The sequence below is a fragment of the Cladosporium halotolerans genome (assembly GCF_011745625.1).
Source record: "Cladosporium halotolerans strain TM138-S3 chromosome Unknown Sca22, whole genome shotgun sequence".
Taxonomy (NCBI): domain Eukaryota; kingdom Fungi; phylum Ascomycota; class Dothideomycetes; order Cladosporiales; family Cladosporiaceae; genus Cladosporium; species Cladosporium halotolerans.
Genome location: NW_027191473.1, coordinates 285,880 through 306,142, shown reverse-complemented (window position 1 = coordinate 306,142; position 20,263 = coordinate 285,880). Strand labels below are relative to the sequence as shown.

At 56.5% G+C, this 20,263-nt stretch overlaps 5 protein-coding genes across 5 annotated transcripts; 4 read left to right on the top strand and 1 right to left on the bottom strand.

Moving 5' to 3' along the window:
* Nucleotides 1-1,821: 1,821 nt before the first annotated feature.
* On the bottom strand, nucleotides 1,822-5,574 carry WHR41_06205 (uncharacterized protein). The gene is made up of 2 exons (XM_069374810.1): nucleotides 4,698-5,574; nucleotides 1,822-4,643 (listed from the first exon to the last, which is right to left on the bottom strand). Exons 1-2 carry the CDS (start codon nucleotides 5,121-5,123, stop codon nucleotides 2,154-2,156), a joined length of 2,916 nt encoding a protein of 971 aa, XP_069228110.1. The 5' UTR covers nucleotides 5,124-5,574; the 3' UTR covers nucleotides 1,822-2,153.
* A 2,554-nt stretch (nucleotides 5,575-8,128) lies between these two features.
* Nucleotides 8,129-10,423, top strand: WHR41_06204 (uncharacterized protein; the record flags this gene model as incomplete). The annotated part of the gene is made up of 1 exon (XM_069374809.1): nucleotides 8,129-10,423. One exon carries the CDS (start codon nucleotides 8,129-8,131, stop codon nucleotides 10,421-10,423), a length of 2,295 nt encoding a protein of 764 aa, XP_069228109.1.
* Nucleotides 10,424-12,895: 2,472 nt separating this feature from the next.
* On the top strand, nucleotides 12,896-14,278 carry WHR41_06203 (uncharacterized protein; the record flags this gene model as incomplete). Its single annotated transcript, XM_069374808.1, has 1 exon — nucleotides 12,896-14,278. One exon carries the CDS (start codon nucleotides 12,896-12,898, stop codon nucleotides 14,276-14,278), a length of 1,383 nt encoding a protein of 460 aa, XP_069228104.1.
* Nucleotides 14,279-14,993: 715 nt separating this feature from the next.
* WHR41_06202 (uncharacterized protein) lies at nucleotides 14,994-17,147 on the top strand (the record flags this gene model as incomplete). Its single annotated transcript, XM_069374807.1, has 1 exon — nucleotides 14,994-17,147. The coding sequence occupies one exon, from the start codon at nucleotides 14,994-14,996 to the stop codon at nucleotides 17,145-17,147; it is 2,154 nt and encodes a 717-aa protein (XP_069228103.1).
* Nucleotides 17,148-18,774: 1,627 nt separating this feature from the next.
* Nucleotides 18,775-19,983, top strand: WHR41_06201 (uncharacterized protein; the record flags this gene model as incomplete). Its single annotated transcript, XM_069374806.1, has 1 exon — nucleotides 18,775-19,983. The coding sequence occupies one exon, from the start codon at nucleotides 18,775-18,777 to the stop codon at nucleotides 19,981-19,983; it is 1,209 nt and encodes a 402-aa protein (XP_069228106.1).
* Between the last annotated feature and the right edge of the window lie 280 nt (nucleotides 19,984-20,263).

The window sequence follows — 20,263 nt, the reverse complement described above, 5'->3', positions numbered from 1 at the left end:
AAAAACAGTCGCCGCATCATCATGAATTCCCAAGTTGCACTTCCCCGCACTCATGATCATCGACTGATCTCCAGCACAACTATCACCACGTGCAGAGATTGACCTTATCATTTCCGTTCCCGTCTTTTGCGGCCGGAGAATTAGCAGTGCCCCAGACCCAGCTTGCTACGTCAAAGTTAGTTGGCTGAGTACGTCCTATCTAAAGGAGAAGCTTACGGTTGAGAACAGAAGGATCGGCGGCGTTCCTCAGATTTTTGTGCGCAAAGAAAAAGTAATCGTCGTTACGGAAGTCGGGATCGCCGTTGTATGTATTCTTCCACCAAGTGGTTTGAGGCTCTTCGAACGTCGCATGCTTCCACTTCCCAAAGTAAAGTTTGGGATGAGATCCATTGCGAATGCCGTCCTCGTCCGCGTTGTCCAATCTAAGCAAATTTTTGTTAGTATCGAGACTTTTCAATGTTTCACATCATCGATCAGAGCGAATGGCCACACTTTGAAACAAAGCTTACCCGTCATAAGTGTTCGGGAGGTCCTCCCACGCAACCTCCGTTTGCTTCTGGTGTCGAGCCATACGAATGCTGTCCCTCGTCCACCAGTTGCCGCCGTCTGAACTTCTCCAGATGACCATGGCACCCTCCCAGTCACTCTTGTGGGTCGCGTCGGCTTTGAAGTACACCGAGTACAATACTCTCCAAGATTGATCGTGCTCGCACTTGGCAACCTTGAAGTAAGTCGGAATGTCTTCGAAAGGCTCTCCGTCGACGTTCCTATACTCAGTCCTAGCGCCATACCATTGTGGAGGAACGGGGCACCCGTCATCCAAAGTGTTAGTGATCAGGCGCGGGGAATAGACAGTGGCCCCGTGAGTCTGATGGCCTGCGCCGTCTTCGGCCGCGCTGGGCATACAGGTGCCCATAGGCAAGTGCCACATCCTGGGAGTATTAGCATGCATTGTGAGATGGAGGGAAAGGCTTCACAATACGGTGCGGCGATTACCACGGCCCATGGATAGCCGTTGGGGGTGATTCGCTCGAACTGCCAGCTCTGAACGGCGACGTTATCGGCGAGAGCGATCGCTGCTAGAGGCAGCGTTACGAGGATTTTGAACATCCTGCAATGTTTCTGTAAATCGGGTGGGCGACGTGCGTGGTTGGGCTTGTTGTTATGAGGAAAAGGATTGAGCACTTGAGACTTGAGTTGCTTGAGCGCCTTTTATGTCGTCGGACTCATGCCTTGTCATCGTGTATCCGGTTTGATCAAACCTGCCTGAGCCAACCAGGCTGAGTGCACTGCATGTTTTTCCTCAGCTGAACGGGCTATGCTCTGTTTGCGTTACCTTCAGCAGACCAGTAGTAATAGACCCACAACATGTAGTAGCACCTTCCATGCATTACCAACACACCAACAAAGAGAACATTACGCCAATTGACGCAAACAAGGCTCGCGACTGCACGAGACATTGCTACTGTTGCTTGTTGGCCCCCAGCCTGATCCCAAAGTAGCGGTTTCACGCGCGACCCGTCTCGTGGCCTGATTTCTATGCAGCGCGCAATGGACGTTACTGGCTGCACAGCCCGAAACCAGAGTGAAAAAGGTGTTGGATCGTGGCCTAGAGCCTGGTCGATCGAGAATGTCTGGAACGGTCGCCTCGTGCGGGTGGCTTTGCCTTACTTCATCGAATGGGCCAGGTGCAGGCTGCGGTCAGCAGACTGCCGGCCAATCTCAGCCTTGCACGGGACGCCGGTGACCTTGCCTAGGTGTTGTTGTAGGATTCGAGAGACCTTCGCAGAGCCGACAAGTAACGAGAACCCAGATCCAGAGTGAGAATAAAGGTTCGTATCTGCATTTCTGCCATCACCTCCTCACCACCACCTAGGGTTGCAGAGAGAGGGGATGATAAATCTGACCGGCTATCTTCTACCATGTATATGGGTGCTGTTTCTCTCTCCCTTGAGCCATATCGACCGCCATTCAAAAAGATCCCCAAAACCTTGGTCCCGAATCCACCCAGAAGAAGAGAAGTAGAAAAAAGCGCGTCCGACCCATCCATAGCAATCCCGCTCCCGAACGTCAAAGTCGAAAAGGGAAAAAATTGCAGTTCATGTACACATTACCAACACACGCGCTCAATCTGAGTCTTCCACGCCACCTCCTCAGCTCTTCTGGTTGCAAAACGCGCTGACCAGCAGCTCCGCAGCGGTCGGGCGCTTCTCGTGCTCGATCTCGAACGTTCGCTCCAGGAACTCCGTGGCCTCCGGGCTGCAGCCGTCCGGCAAGTCCGGGCGGGCGTTGCTGGTGTTGCCGGCGCCGCTGCCGCCGATCTTGAAGATGGCCTGCAGCTGCGTGCAGTTCGGGTGCGGGTGGCTGCCGGTCATCATCTCGACGATCAGGCAGCCGAGGGACCAGATGTCGGCCTTCTTGGTGTAGGCGGTCTGGCGCACGACCTCGGGCGCCATCCAGAAGACGGAGCCCTGCAGGGAGACGCGGGGCCCGCCGCGCTTGAGGTGGGGCGTGGCAGAGTCCTTGAGGAGGGTGCTGGCTTCGACGCGCTTGGAGATGCCGAAGTCGGAGATCTTGACAGTGCCCTTGTTGTCGACAAGGATGTTGGCGCCCTTGATGTCACGGTGGATGATGTCCTTGGAGTGCAGGTAGTTGAGGCCTTGCAGGATCTGGCGGACGAAGTTGGCGCAGAGAGGTTCGGGGAGCGAGCCGTAGTTAACGAGCATCGTTGCGACGGAACCGCCGGCGACATACTCGAGGAAAATGTTGAGGTGCTCTTCGTCACTGTTGGAGCCGAGGTACTGCACGATGTTGGGGTGGCGAAGCTCGCGTAGGAGTGAGATTTCGTGCTTGAGGGCTTCGATCATGTTGTTTTTCTTGGCAGAAATGGTGGTGCCTGAATCAGACGGCATTTCGACCTGCTTGACCGCCATGAGCTCGGCGGTGACAGCGTGCAGAGCAAGGAACACAGTTCCGAAGGAACCTTGTCCAATCATGGCGCCCTTCATGTACTTGAGATCATCCCAACTGTCTTTCTCCAAGTGTTGCATAAGCTCTTCGTCTGGTTCTTCGCCATCTTCGGCGATGTATTGTGATAGACGAGAGTTCAGACTGCCGCTTCCCGCTTCGGTCACAGCAGGCGAGCTGGCGGTATCATCAAAGTACGATTGCATCGTCGTTTGTCCCTCAGGGTCAGTGATGGAAAGATTGTTAGTCCTCGTGCCATCTGAACTACTGTCCTCACCGAAGGAGACATAGCTTCTCCTGTTTGGCTCCAGAGGTGACTCCTCGTCCAATGGCTCAAGCATGCTGCTGGCGACGGAATCCCGGAAAGTCGTACTCGGCAGTCCCAGTCTCACGACGCTAAGCGGCCTTGGGCCAGGCTTGGGCTTTTCGCTCGTGCCACTGATGTGGCCTTGTGACAGCCACTGATCGGCAATAGAGGGAAGTGGAGGTGCATCTTTGGCTACGCTTGCGACGCTGAAGCTGCTGGCCATGCTGAGTCTGCTCATTGCCTTGCTCATACGATTGGATCGGCGGATGGACATGCGCACTGTGCGGTCCATCTCTTCTTTCTTGACCTCCGGGAAGTAAGATTGCAGATCCTGGGTGATCAATTCGGTGGGAGGGCGAGCGCCGTAGAAGTCTTTCAATTTCCGTGCACGCATAGACGCCGATGTACTCGTGCTGACATTGCGCGATAATGTGCTGTCGTCTCCCTTGTGTGAATCGAAGTAGTTGTTCCTTTCCGCCTGGCTGGCCGGTGACATCGGATAGCTGACGGCTGCCAGAGGCTCGCCGGTGAGCTTTTCTATCTTGAGCTGGCTCCTCGACTTTTGCGGCTGTTGAATCTCGATGGCTGGAGGTGAAGGGAGTTGTTGTTCTGCTATCCTAGCAGCAGCCCGCAACTGTTCGCCTTCGGGCTCTCCAGCGTGGATCTTCCGTAGAATCAGACGTCCTCTTTCACTCCTTGTGCGCTCGTTGCAGAGCTTGACCAGCTCTGCCTCGCCGATCTTGCGACAGAATGTCGGATTTGGGTCAGTACCGTCAAGGACGTAGAAACAGTATGATCTGCAGTGACCCTCGTTCAAGGCTCCCTTTTTCAATGTGATCCTGACAATGTCCTCTGCGGTTTGAAATCCCTCAATGTTGACGACTGACGACCTGCCAGTCTCGAAGATGACCCTGATCAAGGGTTTGTGGGATGGCAAAGAGCCAGAAATCATCGTCGTGTTCAAGTTATCAAGAGAAGGTGCCTTTTGCACATGGCCCTGGAACCTCGCTGTTTGAGGAGTCTCAAGTGGCGTGCTTCGACTGCTTCCGAATCTGTTCGCATTCGCTGGTGGCTGTGTGAAGTAGCCGCCATTCTGTTCTTTGCGTACTGTTTCCATAGGCGCGGGGACATTCGATCGTTGCATCCGTGGCCGAGCGTTTTCCTGGTCAATGTGGGGCGAGGTCGGACGTGACATGGCCTTTGGAGCAAGGTGTGGCCCGAAATTCGAGGCGTCCTGGGTGGTGATCTGACGAGACATGCGCTTCTCAGCAAGGGACATTGCTGGTTGCCGGACAGAATGCAGTGGACGTGGAGAAGCGGAGGAGGGTGGAGTGAGCTGGGTGTTTCCATCGAGGGTTGCTAGCGAATGCTGTGTCTGATCAGTATGGGTCATCCGTCACACGTTGGCTGTGGTCAGTCTTACCCTGTTCTTGCTTTTTATGCTCGCCTTCTTGTAAACATTATTTCTGAACACTTTTGCTTGCGCACCAATTCGTACGCGGTCACCAATCTTCCTGATGCCCATTTCCTTCAACATCTGCTGATCCATGTCCATCAAGTTCTCGCCGTTGATGTTGTTCTTCCTGAACATATCCACATACTGCCCGCAGTTGATGCTCCTGAGCCACTCGCCCACGCGAGCCTCGTCCCAATCCTGCACCGACTCTGCTGCACTGTCACGATATGATTCGGAGAACTCGGACTCTGTGGGTGACGTAAAGGGAGGGTGGCTGGTGCCGTTGACGGCGTTGGAGGCCGAGGGCGGCACGCGGTAGTGTGCAGTGGAGGGCGCCATGGCTGTGGAGGCCAGTGTTGCGGGATATGGCTGTCGTGAAGCGAGCGAAGTCATGGCTGGCGTGCGTATCCGTCAAGGGCGGAACGCCGCGGGCGCTGCTCTGTGGGTGGTGGTGTCGTCTCTTTCTTGCCTGCGGAGCCAGCCGGACGGGAGGTGGTCGAGTGTTCTGGACAAAGAACGTGGGCAGCGGTGTAAGACACGTCTGGGTCAAGAGTCCATAGCCTTGTTCGGGGAGCCGTCGGGTCTCGCTTTGCCGTGCACTGCGAGTCGTGCTGCTGCTCGTGGTTGGGTGAGACGGGACGGAGTGCTGTCAAATAGTCGGCGGATGGGACGACGACGCAGCAACAACAACGCCGGGCACACGGTGCAGCGAGCAATGCCACGCTGGGAAGGCGGAGGAGGCGACTGAAGGCGGCGCGGGCGGCGGGCGGGTGAGGATATGCTGGCGCGACGGCCGCCGGGGCGTTGACACAGCGGTGCTGGAGGATGTCTGACGGCGAACACAGACGGGGATTAGTGGTCAGTTGAAACGCTGGCAAAGGGGACGTGCCACGCCGGCAGGGCCGCGCTAGGAGGGACCACGGCCGCGGACGCACGAGGATGGAGACTGCACTGTAGGGCCGACGGCGGTGTCGGCGGATGGCGGCGGAGGCAATGATAATAGCCGTGGCAACAATAGGGTATTATTGTCGAATTTTGTCCCCCATGCGCGCCCTCTCCCCTACGGTGCGAGTCTCGTGATATGCCCGCCGCTGCTGCTGGGCGTCAGTGTGAAACGGGCCAGCAGCCAGTGATCTGCAGCCGTCCTTCACACAGAGCTCGCTTCCTGGCCCTAGCCCCGTTTCACCACGACCGCCCGCTCTTTTGCCTTTCGCCTCACACCGTGGTGGAGATGGAGAGTGCCGTGGGCCGCCTGCCAATCACAGCATCCACGATCTCGCTTTTCCTCCTGTATTCCGCGAAAGAGTCAAGAGAGCCTCGCAGGGTCCTCGTGTTTCTCGGATCCTGATTCATGCTGGCTCAAGGAATGCACGACATATGGCGTGGGAAACTCAAAGTTTGCAAACACCGACCTGACGCCGCATGCACGTCTCAGGCTGACGACAGGCTGCTAGCACAACGCGCATACTGATATCACCTCCCTGCATGCGACCTGGCGACGTTATGCGCCCTGGTCAGGGACTGGTCTACAAATAGAGCGACCACGCCTCCCATCCAGTCTGGGGTACCGGGGTGTGGACTTGATTGAATTGGTACATCGCCCCGGAGCGCTTTGACCGGTGGATGACGCCTCTCGCCTGGATTTGATTGCGATCTCACGCTTGAAGGCGACCGGCTGCGATTAGGGCACCTCCACAGGCGCCAGAGAGAGTGCTTCGACTGCGGAGAGGGTGTTGCTGGCAGACCTGATGTCTGCTCCCGGCTCCTGGGTGCCGATGAACACATCATCACGAGGCGCATTCGCCATGGCTGCGTAAGTGAGGTGAAGCGTGAGGGCTTGCACGGTCTCAAACTGAGCAAGAGCCCTCCGGGCACGTGAGAATCATTTGACTATCTGCATTACCCCGGTCGTCGGAACTTTGTCTCCTGGTCCTTGTTCAAACGCACTGATTGATACATGTGTATGTAGTGCCCCTTGCCGCCGATAGGTTGACACCTTTACACTTGTGTTTATCAACAAACGCGCCACTCTTGATCTTCACCGCCGCCACCGTTCTCGAGAGCATATGACGTGACGGGATTGGGATCTGCTTATTGCTATGCAAGCATATAATCCTCATATGACCTCCTTGAAGTGTTATACTCCATAACAGGCGAACGGAAGGCTTCAGTGGAGTCAGGTGCATTAGGCGGTGCGCTCGATCTATGGTATTGATATAGCTTAGTACCAATAATCCATGTCGTCAAATCTGAGACACGAAGGCGCTAGCTTGCGAGTATGAACTTTGGCAACCCAAAAATCGCGATATCTAGGGCATGAATAAGTACTTGGTATTTCGGTCAACATCGTGCCCGACTCGCGTTGAGATATTCCCTGTTCGATGAGGCATGGGGATTGGTCTGCGGGATGTGGCATGCGTTGCACACACGGTGCATATGTAAGCACATCCGGCAGTATGCTGTGTGTAAATGCCGCGTTTGCACATGATTCGAGGGGTTCGAACCTCTTGCTGCAAAGGTGCCTCAAAAGTATACTTGCGGATTTCCGGTGTAGCCTGAGTCGTCCGTCTTTCTGGAAGAGATACCTGCCCACCATTACTGCGGCAAGTTTAGCCTGGTGGAGCTTTCGGGGCTCTTGGGTGCTTTTTCACAGTCTCGCAGGGTCGAGGTCCACTTCATCAATACCGCAGGCGGAAGTGGCGCGCCGAACATGCGCCTTGCAGATTCCCGTGATTTTGGCGGCTGCAAAAAACGGGAGCCGTGTCTCGCGATTGGCGTGCCGATCGGCCATCGAATGGGGCCTCGCGTGGTATCTGAAGCGAGCGACAATCCCAGTCAAATGACGTCGCCCGCCCGCCGGCGCAGCCCTCGAGCTGCCAGCCAGCCGAGCCAGCGCGTGAAGATGATGGAAGGCGACCAAGTCTCCTCAGCCCACCGCGCCCTGCCTGTCCTGCCTCGCACATGCCGCGCATCCAATACACCTCCTCTCACCGGTGCCACCCCACTGCGACTCTGCCCGAGCCTGCACACGCACGAGGCTCTCGCACCACGGAGTGCTTATTCCCCCGTCCTCAGGCTCCAGCAAACCCGCCATTATAAGCTCTCCGCTTTCCTGCCAGCACCGCTCACACTATAACCTGCCGGCTGCTGATCTTCGCGTCTGCACCGCGACCTCACTCGACGCTTGCGAGGCTTGCTTCCCTGCGCTGCATTAGTACTGACGCGCCGCTGAGACATTGAATCGTCCACCGCCAGAGATTGACCGCCAGCAAAACACCATCTGACTCGCCCGCCAGCGCAGTCGTGCACTCGATTCCGTGTGCCAAGTTTTCTCGGACAATCTGTCCTGACGGACATTGCAGTGGTGACCTTGCTTCTAGAAGCAGACCAGATGCACAATGGAAGACTCAAGTCCACAATCGCCAACGCTCGCGCCTGATCTCGCCCCGGCGTCACAGCAGCAACCGAGAAGCCAGCCGTTTCAGGAATCCTCCGTTGCACCAGCGTCCCAGTCGCAAGGATCCCAATCGTCAGAGCAGAACCGTGCCACAGCATCGCGATCACGAACTGGAAGCATGACTAGACCTGTCGTTCATCAGCCGACACCCATCCGTGAAGCTGTTGACCGGGCTTTCGGCCAGTCGCAGCCGCCAAATACCCTGGATCCGGCATTCATTGCTCAGGTCACTGAAGCGGTCGTAAAGAACTTACAGAATACAAGCTTGAACCCTTTGACCCCAGCGGCCGCTCAACCTTCTCAGTATCCCCCGCCTCCTTCGGTTCACTCTGTGCCACAATCACCAACACATTCGAGTACCGCTTCACTGCCGCCCCGATACACGCCACCCTCGCCACAACAACCAAGGGACCGAGCAGCGACTGGAAATCACTCGCCCGTCTCGCCCGGCCCTGTCCTGTCGGACAGTGAAAGCCTATTTGGGAAGGGCAGTGTTCAATACGGTAGTGGCAAGCTGAGCGACCGCGATGATGACACGCCGAAACCTGCCTTCGGTGACAGCGGAGTCGGAAGTAGGCTCAACGAGAGCATCCGCGAGGAGCGGGAGGCTGAAAAAATGGAGCGAGTAGAAGAGGGCCGTGCTCCTCAAACTACTAACAGCAGACGTGAAAGCCGCGATTCTGCTGGGTCTCCTGTCAGTGCTCCCAAAGATTGTTCTCAGCCTCGACGGATGTCAAGCCCTCCCCCGGAAATTACAACTTTGGAAAGGATATGGCAACCCCTTTTCGAGAACGGCAAACCCACCGTCCGGCTCAGCCAATTCCTGAGAGGAATTGCTCTTCACATTGTTGAAGACTATGAGCCCAAGAACAGCCTTGTAATCACACCTTCAAAGATGCTGCGCTTCTTCGAACAGACGAAAATTGATGATGAGCTATACCCGTGGCACTTGGTCTTTGGAGGCAGCATGAACAGCGCCTCTATCAGCGTGATGTTGCGAAGGCTAAAATGCCAGCATCATCTTGTCCAGAATCAGTACCATGAAGTTCCGAATGTTCCTGGGCTTACACCGATTGGTTTTGAGACATTCATGACATGCCTGATCCAAGCGCATCCGGACCTGGAGTTTCAACGCCTTGCAAAGACGGTCATGAATATGCCAATTTCTAACGCAGACTATCGGAGCGAACGCTTTCCCAAAGAGCTATCCAGGCGCCTGCTCCCAGCTCAGCCAAACCCAATTGCCGAACAATGCATTATTGCCAGCATGGCCCACGAGTCGAATCAACTGCAGCTGAGGAACAGCAATGCAATGCCTCCGCCTCCGCCATCCGCACCACCACCGCAAACATCTGCCTTCCCTGAGCGCGAACGGAAACCGTATTCCCGATCGACTTTCTCGAACGAAGTGAACGATGACGACTTGGAGGATTCTGTTCCCTCGGTTCCCATCGAGCGTGAGCGAAAGCCCTATTTTGCAAAAGAGGGCAGTGGGAAAATGTTTGACACCGATGGTAATCGTGACGATCCGAACGGCACCACCCAACCTCGATCAAACGAGGCTAGCGGATTTGCTCCACCACGACCACCATATGGCGACTATAGCCCCGTTGGACAACCCAGTGGCGGCGCGTCTTCCGATCCTCGAGCCATTCCTCAGTCCAAGAGGCATCGTAGCTCTGTCGGTCCCGGCCCGTCGGCGACTGGCCAAACACCCGGTGGTAGCTATTCTCAGCGCCGGAGATCGCCGCCACCGGCCGGATTCGCCAGGAGCGATCCAGTTAATGTCGGCGACATTCCCGCTGCTCAATACGGCTCCAACTTGCACAACCCAAGGCCTCCGACTCACTTCGAACGTGAGCAGTTCGATGACTTTCCTCACCACTACCCCAACCGCCGCGCTACTGCGTCCGCTAACAACGGCAATCCGTTCGAAGACGACATGTACCGAGGCAAACCAATTCCTAATCGATCCAACCCAGGCCAAGCACAGCCCGGCGTAAACAGTTACGACTCCGTGTACGGCTCAGCGAGCGCGGGCTCGTACCCTGGTCCTAGAGCGCGCAACTACGAAGACCGTCGCCGCAGCGGGTACGGCGGGCCACCTCCAACGCTGAACACAGGCACCAGTTCTGGCCCCGGCGGCTCCGATGGTTGGGGTTCTTTTGCAGCTGGCCCTGGACATCCGGGCATGTACCCGCCCCATGGCTATGGGAATGCTGGCATGCAGCATTAAGAACGCCGCAGCAGTGACAATTCCCCCGCAGATCAGGCGAGTCCTGCAGAGACGACGCTCAGCATACAGCCTAACGACTCGTCGCTACGGCCTCACTTGCAACATAAGTCAAGGAGCTATACGCCGCCGCTACCGCCGCCGCCGCCTGGTCCTCCTCCTTTTGTCGGGTATCAAAAGCCCACACGATCTGCGTCCCAGAAGGAGACGAGTACCACAGCGAGTCAAAAATGATGCCACGACCATCTCAAACTTTCTCCATACCACCGGAGCTGAACGTCCGATTTGTAATATTCACGACGACTTCTTCTGTCCTCCCTCTTTAGAGTGCAGACGACAGACCGACTGTCTTCCATTCATGTTTGTTTTCTATACACGTACACGATACCCTGTTCTTTTCCTACATCAGCACAGCATCATGGCATCACGCAAGACCTGTCGTTAGCAATTTCGAGATACCCCCTTCCTACTCTCTTGTTTTGAGACTGCAGCTTTTCTTCTACTTTCTGTCTGGATATATTGTGCGGGCCGGAGGGCGGAGAGTTTGTACTAGAGTTGTATGAAATCTTTGACATCGTTCTGGCCGACTTCTAAAGTGAAATCTACTCGTATGTGCATTCCCACTTTTTCGGCATCATCTGTGCATGCGGAACTCCAACGACAATGGTCGTCGTCACGGGTTACGACTCGAACGGCTGCCGTAACTTCTATGCGCAGTCTGACTTCCCAGAATAGGTGCGATCAATGAAATTGCCAGAGCGAGACTGTTCAAACAAAGGTGATCATGATCTTAACCAAACATTAAGCTGAACAGCTACATTTGCGTTCCGTGTTTACCCCAAGCTAACCCCAACCCTAACCCTAGTCGTAAGAGGGATATTATTGTCTCTGCTCATCACTAGGATCCCTCTCGCTCGATAACATGAACGCATTCGCTCGAGAATCTTCGCGAGATGGGAAAAGGCAGTCACCAATTGCAACGGCCAGCCTCTGCCGCATGTCGCGTGTCCTTCAAGAATACGATGTTGCGCGACCAATCAGAACCCCCATTACGCACGCACTTTCAACAGAACCGCACCACTCTAGGTGTGCCTGGTGATGCACTATTGACAATCTACCCCTCTCCAGTCTTGCGCATCGAGCTCGCCAGCGATATTGCACTTCGTATCCGTTCCCATTCCCTCGGAATCCTTCCTCGCGACGTCTTCATCACATCGCTAGATTGCAACGCCGCTCACCGAGCACGCCTTACCTTCCTGTGGCTGTCTATCAAGCACGCATGGCATGATGACACGATCTAATCTCATCAGCGGCTGTGAGAAGAAAAAGGCTGACTGAGCCACGGGCTTCGCCGCCGCCGGACGCTAGGCGCAACCCATCAAGCTCTGCGTGGCGTTCCTGATGACAGCTGCTGGGCTGTTCAGCCGAGGGCTGCGTACGGCCACCCGGTAGTCGCGTGTCAGCCCGCACTGATGCACGATGAGTCCCGGCAGCAACATCAGCTTGGAGCCGACAGCATGAGGTGAGTGGTCTGGCCTGAGGTGCGTGGTACCTGAGGACATCGTTCGTGGATGCACCTTTGGTCATGCTACAGCGTATCAATCGAGTCTCTTTGCATCCGGAGGTTGCCGTGGCCACCACGTGCAATCGCTGGTATACTTTTACATCGATCGTTCCACTGGAAGTCAAAAAGATCCCTACATAGAGTAGGGTTGCATCTACTGTGAAAAACAATCGACGGAGAGTTTGGGGGAGGTAAGAATAGAGGCGGCTACGCGCGGACACCATGCCGAATGCATCTTAGCCCATCGCTTGCGCTTCTCCAAAGTAACCTCACTTCGGCCGCTGGTTCCGACGGTGGCCCCGCCCCTACGCATAAGGCTGGCCGTTCGTATGCACCTCATATACCACCTGCTCGACAGTACCGCCGATTGGTCGAGCCACGCTGACAGGCCGCCAGTGCACGCCTCTGAGAGAAGCCAAGTCGTGTGCCACAGCCGTGAGGCCATGCGACACCGCCCTATGCTACGTCCGCATGGCGCTAGGTGGTCTGACCACGCTATCGGCTCGTGTTCGCCCTCCACTTTAGCCTACTGTGAGATCTTAGAGTGTTCCTGAAGCGATGTCGTCTTGACCGCGACTCACACGCCATGATTAGCAACACCCTCGTGATGCTTTGGCACCCTCCCGGAATGTGGTGGAGGCGCATCGATGTACGCTGCGGGCCCTTCTTGTATATCAGGCACGTTCGTCCTACGCTGTAGGTATGCTCCATCTCATTTTCATTCACACCCATCAAAGCACATCAGCATTTCCTACTTTGCGCATCGCCTTTAGGCATCTGGATCACATTCGCTTTAAGATATCCAGTCTACATTCGCTACATCTTGGACTCTCGAGAATTTCCTATCTCCTTTTTCCTAGATTGTTATCACCGAATTTCTTTTACCCTCTAATTCACATCAATCGATCAACATGATTCGCGCTCTCGCATTCATCGCAGCTGTCGGTGGCGCTTCCGCTCTTCCTGGTGGATACGGCGAGCCGGCTGGCTACCAACACCCACCTTACGCCTATGGCACTGGCTGGAGCTCTTCGACCTTGTCCTCCACGACGCCGGCACCTTATCCGACCGCCTCATCGTCGACTAGCCTCTCTACCTCCGCCAGCAGCTCGTCTGCCCGGTCATCCAGCCACTGGTCCTCCAGCGTGCCTATCATCCACCCCACCGGCAGCTACACCCACTCGACTTGGTCTTCATCTTCTTCTCCCTTGAGCACCTCGAGTTCCACCTCGGTGAAGCCTCCTCACTACCCTACTGGCGGCAAGCCACCGCACTCATACCCGACGGGCGACAAGCCGCCGCACACTTACCCAACTGGTGGCAAGCCTCCGCACCCACCGCACCCTACTGGTGGAGTGACCCCTCACCCTACCGGCATCAAGCCTCACCCTACTGGCCACCCCCAGCCTCCCAAGAACCAGACCACTACTGAGACGGCGACTACCTACACCACAGTGACGACCTGCCCGGTCACATACACTGAAGGCACTCAGACGAAGACCACTATGACCACCAGCGTGGTGACTATCACATCTTGCAAGGGCGGCTGCCACCATGCGAAGCCGACGACCACAACTATCCCCGGCTCTGAGACTTCTGTGATCTACTCCACCAGCACCTTCCCGGTGACCTTGACCAAGACATCCTTCGTGCCGCACAGCTCGCCGGTGCACACCCAGAGCGGAACCACCTACTACAGCACTTCGCTCTCCACTACCCACGTGCTGACCTCCTACATCTCGACCGTTACCAACACGATCACCGGTGTCCCGGCTCCCGTCGGCCCCGTCACTTACACGGAGACCCACCCCGCGGAAGGCACCTGCGCCCCGGCCACAACAGTCTACATCACGAAGCCCACCAACTGCCCTCCGGCGCCCAAGGTCACCGTCACCGAGACCGTCTACACCACCATGCCCGCCAAGCCGACTCCCCACTCTGGCTCTGGCTCCGACTGCGTGACGGAGACCGCGACCATCACTCTGGGCAGCGGCCAAACCACGACTGTCGTCGTCACTTACACGCCGACTCACAAGCCGCACACCAAGCCTAACACCCGCCCGCCCTTCCCCACTGGCGGCGACAACAACGGCAATCCCCACCCGACCGGCTCCGATGTCAAGCCCACTGGCGGTGTCAAGCCTTCTGGCGGTGTCAAGCCTTCCGGTGGTGAGATCAAGCCCACTGGCGGGAACGTCAAGCCCACCGGCACATACCCGCAGCCCTCCGGCCACGCCTCGCACGAGCACAGCGAGTGGAGCTGGCCGGCCAAGTACGGCTCGCAGGATTGGTGAGCGGATTTCAAAAAGTTGAAGTAATGGGGGAGCATGAGGGGATGTGAACATGATGTACATACGCGGTTGGACTTGCATATGCGCCACGATCCTTTGAACGACTTATAGATTGCATTTGCGATGCATAACACTTGGCGATGGGAGTTACTTGGGATAGATAGTGCTTAATATCAAACTCATTTCGGTCATTTTAAAACCCAGTTTCATATGTGTCTTCTATGGGGAAAGCCTCGTCAGCGGCGCATTCGAACTCAAAGCGTCGCTGTCCAAGAACAGACCCGACTGTCCGATAGGATCTCAGGGATATGTAGTGGTGGCTGTAGAACAATGATCAGATTTGATCATACAACTTTCATGTTATCTGGGGTATAGTCTTTTGGGGTGGCTTCATGTGGTGTGAGTAGACCTTGGGAAACATGTGTGCCTGAGGCACTCAAGCTCACGGCACTTGTGCGCAACTGCCGCCTCCACATCTTCACATGCGGCGCAAGCACGCGTTCACTGGGTCAGTTTGCGACGACAGCGATACACACCTCTCCACCTCATGTCTATTTGCGCTCAATTTTGCAAACAGTCAATGTGTCCCGACGACACGTGATGCGCGCTTCAGTTGCCCGTCACGCGCACCGCATCGGAACAATTTACCCCTTCTAATTATCAAGGTGAAGGCGCGTCCGAGCAGCAACTCAAACACCTAATCGAAGAACCCGTCGCGATGGGCTCCACGACTTTCGCAGAAGAGTATCGCGCGCTCAGCCGTCAGCCGCCTACCGACCCCGACATTCAGGCTACACTCTCCGACTTCCTGACGTACACCGAGCACTTCCCTTCACACGTCACGCGCGCCCTCGCCTTGATTGAGCAGCAGACCGCCAAAGCCGAGAGCAAGATCGCGAGCATTCACAGAGACACAACATCATACGCTTTACTGCCTACACTATCGAGGGAAAACAGACCCGATCCTGTAGAGCTGCGTAAGAACATCAGCTATGCCTTGGAGGAGGCAGAAAGAGCATGCCGCATGCGCGTGGAGGAAGCTGTGAGACTGGATGAGATGGCGAAACGAGAAGCAAGCCGGCTCGATATCGTCGTGGAGAAACTCAAGGCGCAGCCCATGCCACCTTCTCGAGACCCAACGCCGGCACCTGACGAGCAGCGAGCACTCACGTCGCCTAACCTGAAACGAGAGAGCAGACTCGGCGCTCGCGGCGATGAGATTAAGGTTGCTGAGAAGTCAAACAAGAGGTTCCTTACGGACAGGGCGGCGAGCAAACTTCGAGGCAGAAAGATCATGGTACCAGGGGAGGTGCTCCCTCCTCCGGATCCGAATGCGCCTTTCGAGAGCATGAGTGACTGGACATCCCCGCGCGTCTCACCTCCTGTGGAAGAGCCGCCCGCTCGAAATCTCAAGCCGACGACTCCTCGGCCTCGATCCCGCACACCCAAGATACCGAAGCAGGACAAGGACAAAGTCGAGAAGAGCCCGAAGACACCGAAGAGCAGAGCGCCTCGGCAGCCTGGTCAGCCTGGTACGAATGCACACTCCGCACTTGCTGGCATCAGCACCTCCAATGCCTTGCTGGCTCTCAAGCCGCCGCCGGAAGATGCTGTCAAGGGTAGCAAGTGGATGCCATGGATGCGGCTCACAGAATGGGAGATGGCTAAGCTTCGGAAGAGGATGAAGAAGAACGCGATCTGGGTGCCCTCATCCACGATGGTCAGGCGCGAGCTTAAGAACCTTGGTCGAGGAGCCGGTTACCGCGACGCCGCAAAGGCTGCAGCAGATGCCGCCGGTGAGCCATTTGTGGATGAGCCCGGTGATACTGACCCCACGAAGGTTGAAGTCTCTGGCGACGAGCAAGCTACTATGAACGCCATGCTGGGGTCTACGACATACACCGACCAGGACGAAGACGCCGACGCGGAGCTTATCAACCGAGGCATGAGGCTGAACGAAGCAAAGAAGCTGAAACGCGCAAAGATGCTAGAAGAGCAGAAAGAAGCTGCTGCACAACTAGCTCGCGAGCAAGGCGTAGACGTGCCGGCTGTTGAAACAAAGTCACCCACAGAAGGAAAGAAGCGCAAACGTGAGACCACCCCTACCGGCACAACTGCTGAGGCTACAGTTGAGACCCCAGATCCGCTGTCAAAAGCTGGACCACCACCCAAGAAGCTCAAGATTGCGTTGCCTCCCCCATCAGCGCCGAGTGCAGGTTCAAAGATTCCTCTTGCTCCTGCAGGTGTAAGCGCTTCGCCCAAATCGACGGCTAAGCGTCGCGCGGCCACGCCACCCCTTTCCAAGCGTCCAAGCTTGATACTCAAAGCTAGCAAGGCTGTGAGCGAGGAGCCCCCAAATCGCCGCACGAGTCTCCGACGCGGGAGCAACGGTAGCGTGCCCGTCGAAGACCTCGCCTCGCCCCGCGATGCAGCGCCAAAGACAGCATCCCGCCGCAGGAAGCGACCAGCGCCTGGCGTGATCACGAACATTGACCACGAGAGTGCCAAAGTGGGTGTGTCGAAGCGCAAGTCCGCTCCGAAGAAGAAAGCGGCTGCGTCGAAACAACAGACACCGAGCGCCGAAAGCGCGCCTACGCTGGAGTCGGCTTTCGAAGAAGAGCTTATCGATCCGACCGAACCCAGGTACTGCACATGCGGCGATGTGAGCTGGGGCACGATGATCGCATGCGACAATGAGGAGAATTGCGAGAAGGAATGGTTTCACCTCTCTTGCGTCGGCTTGGACGAGCTACCACCACGTCGGACGAAGTGGTACTGTCCCGATTGTAGGAAAAAGCTGAAGCTTGGGACAACCACCAACGGACTTGTGGGGAGGGTTGGAAGCGCTACAGGGGCTGGAGCGGCGAGGTGAAGCTTGCCTGCAGGCAATCATGGACGAATCTGTTGAGGCCGAGCGAAGTGTTCTGTTTGTACAACTATGACTAATGATAGGCTTGGTAAGATGAGCTTGAGTATGGTGCCCTCAGCGAAGACCCTTTGCCTTCACTCTGTCTTCATGCGCATTGTGAAATCTGTCTGGATCAGGTGAAGTTTGTCTCTTTGATCCTTGTCGCAGGCATCCTTCCGGTTTTTGCTCAGGTACGCAAATGATCGCTTGTGTTCTCCAGAACCCATTTGAGAGGCTCGATAATACCATTAGGAACGTCGCCATTGATATTTTCTGATCTCACGAGAAGCAAGGCCCTTGCACTGCTCGGAAAGCGGACCTCACTTCAGCTGCACGCTATGTGACGCTCTGACAACTGTAGCGCATGCCCAGCGAGAGGATTCACATGTAAGCCAGAAATCACCGCTTGTCTACACGAACAAAATCGTGCTACCTGCTAATACCATCAAGATCATTCCTATCCGCATGCTGTATTCCGATTAACGTGGGAATCGGCAACTCCCGAAACTCTAACTTCACTTCATCTGGGTTTGGTGCAGCATGCATTCCCTCAACGCCAGCCCTTTGCACGGGCTGTCACATGTGGCTCCAAAGAGGTCGCTCTTCGTTTCCGTATATGAAAATCCGCCGAGTGCTTATACCCCCAGCGCCATGGTTACGGGAGTACCGTGCCTCACCGAGTGGTCGGTTTGCGATTCTCAAAATTACCGACCTCACCTCAACTCTCATATGCCGATGTATGGGCAGAACTTCAAATGTGAGTCTGTTAAATCGCTCTCTGATTTCGGGGATAGAATCGCACTCTGCTAATACCAGCGCTGCCATTGTTATAAAGGTGTCGGGTCCGATTAAGCGGGCCCAATCGAGACCCAGAAAATCTGACTTCACTTCACCGTCGTCTGTCTTCCCAGGGACGAAGAATCACATGCGAGTAAGCAAGATCGCTCTTATCTCTGGCGAAAAAGTTGGCTATGTGCTGTTGCCAGCAATGGCATTTCCACAAAAGTGTCGTGCCCCAACGAGCGCTCGTGTCCGAAACCCCAGGAATTCTAACCTCACTTCACAATTAACAATGGAGAGCGGCAGCATGGTCTCGCAAAGAAAATCGCGCAATGTGCTGTTACTATCGATGCCCTTGTTGTAAACGCCCGGCGGCCCACTGAGAGATCCCATCCCTTGTCTCGAAAATTCTAACCTCACTTCACCCTTCCCGATGTGGAACGCATTATTCACTCGCGAAGAAAATCACGCCATGAGCTAATACCAGCGCTAATCTTGTTAAAAGCGCCCAGTGGCCCAATGAGAGGTTATGTTCTTGAATCTTGCCAATTCTAACCTCACCTCACCTTCGCGTGAATGCGGTTGAGCCAGGGGGCACGTGCGTTCACCTGACAACCGCTCAGTCGCACCTTCCTTAACCTCACCTCACCTGCAAACGCTGCTGCCTGGAGGGGTATAAAGAGCTCGCTTCCGCTGCCTCTGAAACTTTTCTTCTTCCCAGACCACACGCGCACGCAGAAATTTTCTTCTGCAAAAACACAAGCGCCTACCAGCACCACCACCACCATCATCATCATCACCACCGACGAGAATGGCCGTCCTCGCCCTCGTCGTCGCGCTCCTTTGGGAGCTTCTCGCGTCCTGTCTGGACGTCTTCGCTGGTGTCGTCGCCACTTTCTCCGGCGCGCATGGCAGCGCCGCACCCTGGGGCTTCCGGTTTTCTGGCTGGTCGGCAGAAGAGTACGCGAAGTACGTCTTCTTCTGGATTGTGGAGGATGGCGCGCGGTTCGCCGCCGCCGGGGCCTCCCTCTCCGCCTTCGCGTGCTGCTGCTGGGTTTTCTGGTTTTACATCGCCAAATACAAGGCGATGTCTGGTCTTCTGGTCGCCCTGAGCGACAAACTCGCGAGGAGCCTGGCCCGCTCGGAAGAGGCAGCACTTACAGCTGCCAAACTTCAATCGGCACTCGACTCCCGGAAGGCAGAGGTGTCGAGACTGCTCGTGCAGCTGGCGACGGCTCGCGCGAGCGGTGACTCTCTGGGACGACGGATCGAGGCGGCCGAGAGTCGGGCCAGGGCACTCGACGAGGACCTCACCACGGAGCGTCGCAACTTTGCGACAATGGCTCTGAGCTGGGAGGTCAGCAAGGAGGAGAAGGAGGAGGACGTCGCGGAGCTGAAGGCGGACATCTCAGACTTGCAAGGCAAGCTGAATGCCGCCCACGAAGCGAAGGGCGTCCTCCAGGAAGAGGTGGAGAGGAAGAGCTGGAAGGCGGAGGAGGCGATTAGGGCCGAGTCGCACGCGGAGGGCGACAAGGAGCAGTTGGAGGAGAAGGTCAAGGCGTACGAGCGCCTGTACGGGCTCCTCTCCGCCGAGGACCTCGATCTCGCCACCGCTGCGGAGGCTCCTGTCGACGACACCGGCGCGAGCACCACCACCGCCGCCACCGAGACCACCGCCGCTCCCGCCGCAGAGCCGGCAGCGTCCTACCAAGCGCTGCCGAGCTACGACAACACCGACACGCAGAAAAACGCGTGCGGTTTCTGGCTGCGCTCTCACTTCCGCGCCGGCGACTCGGGCTGTCTGTACCCGGACAGCTGCAAACACACCCACCCTCCGGTGTGCACGGCGTGGCTGGAGGGCAAGTGTCTCCTGGCGCAGGGCGAGTGCGCGGGGTACCACATCCGCCCGTGCAAACACACCATGCGCGGCCCCTGCAAGAACGCCGGCAACTGCAACCAGTGGCACCCGGCGCCCAGCCTCAAGGAGACTGTCCGGCGGAGGATGAGCAGGGGAGGGTAGGGGAGGGCACTGGGTTGTTGCGGTCGGTGACCTCGGCGCGGTCTAAGGCGGGTCTTGACGATGCCGGCGGGTGCAAACCTGCTGGTGATCTTGACCTTGCCGGCGACTTGACGACCGGGCACCATGGTGCGGGCAGGGTATTGGGACGTTGCGGTCGGTGGCCTCGGCGCGGTCTAAGGTGGGTCTTGACGATGCCGGCGGGTGCAAACCTGCTGGTGATCTTGACCTTGCCGGCGACTTGACGACCGGGCACCATGGTGCGGGCAGGGTATTGGGACGT

What these genes read in the sequence shown, in the direction of transcription:
- WHR41_06205 (XM_069374810.1), bottom strand. Translation starts at nt 5,123, where the DNA reads ATGACTTCGCTCGCTTCACGACAGCCATATCCCGCAACACTGGCCTCC. An exon ending in GCATAAAAAGCAAGAACAGG is followed by an intron (nt 4,644 to 4,697) that starts GTAAGACTGACC and finishes GATCAGACACAG; the next exon opens with CATTCGCTAGCAACCCTCGA.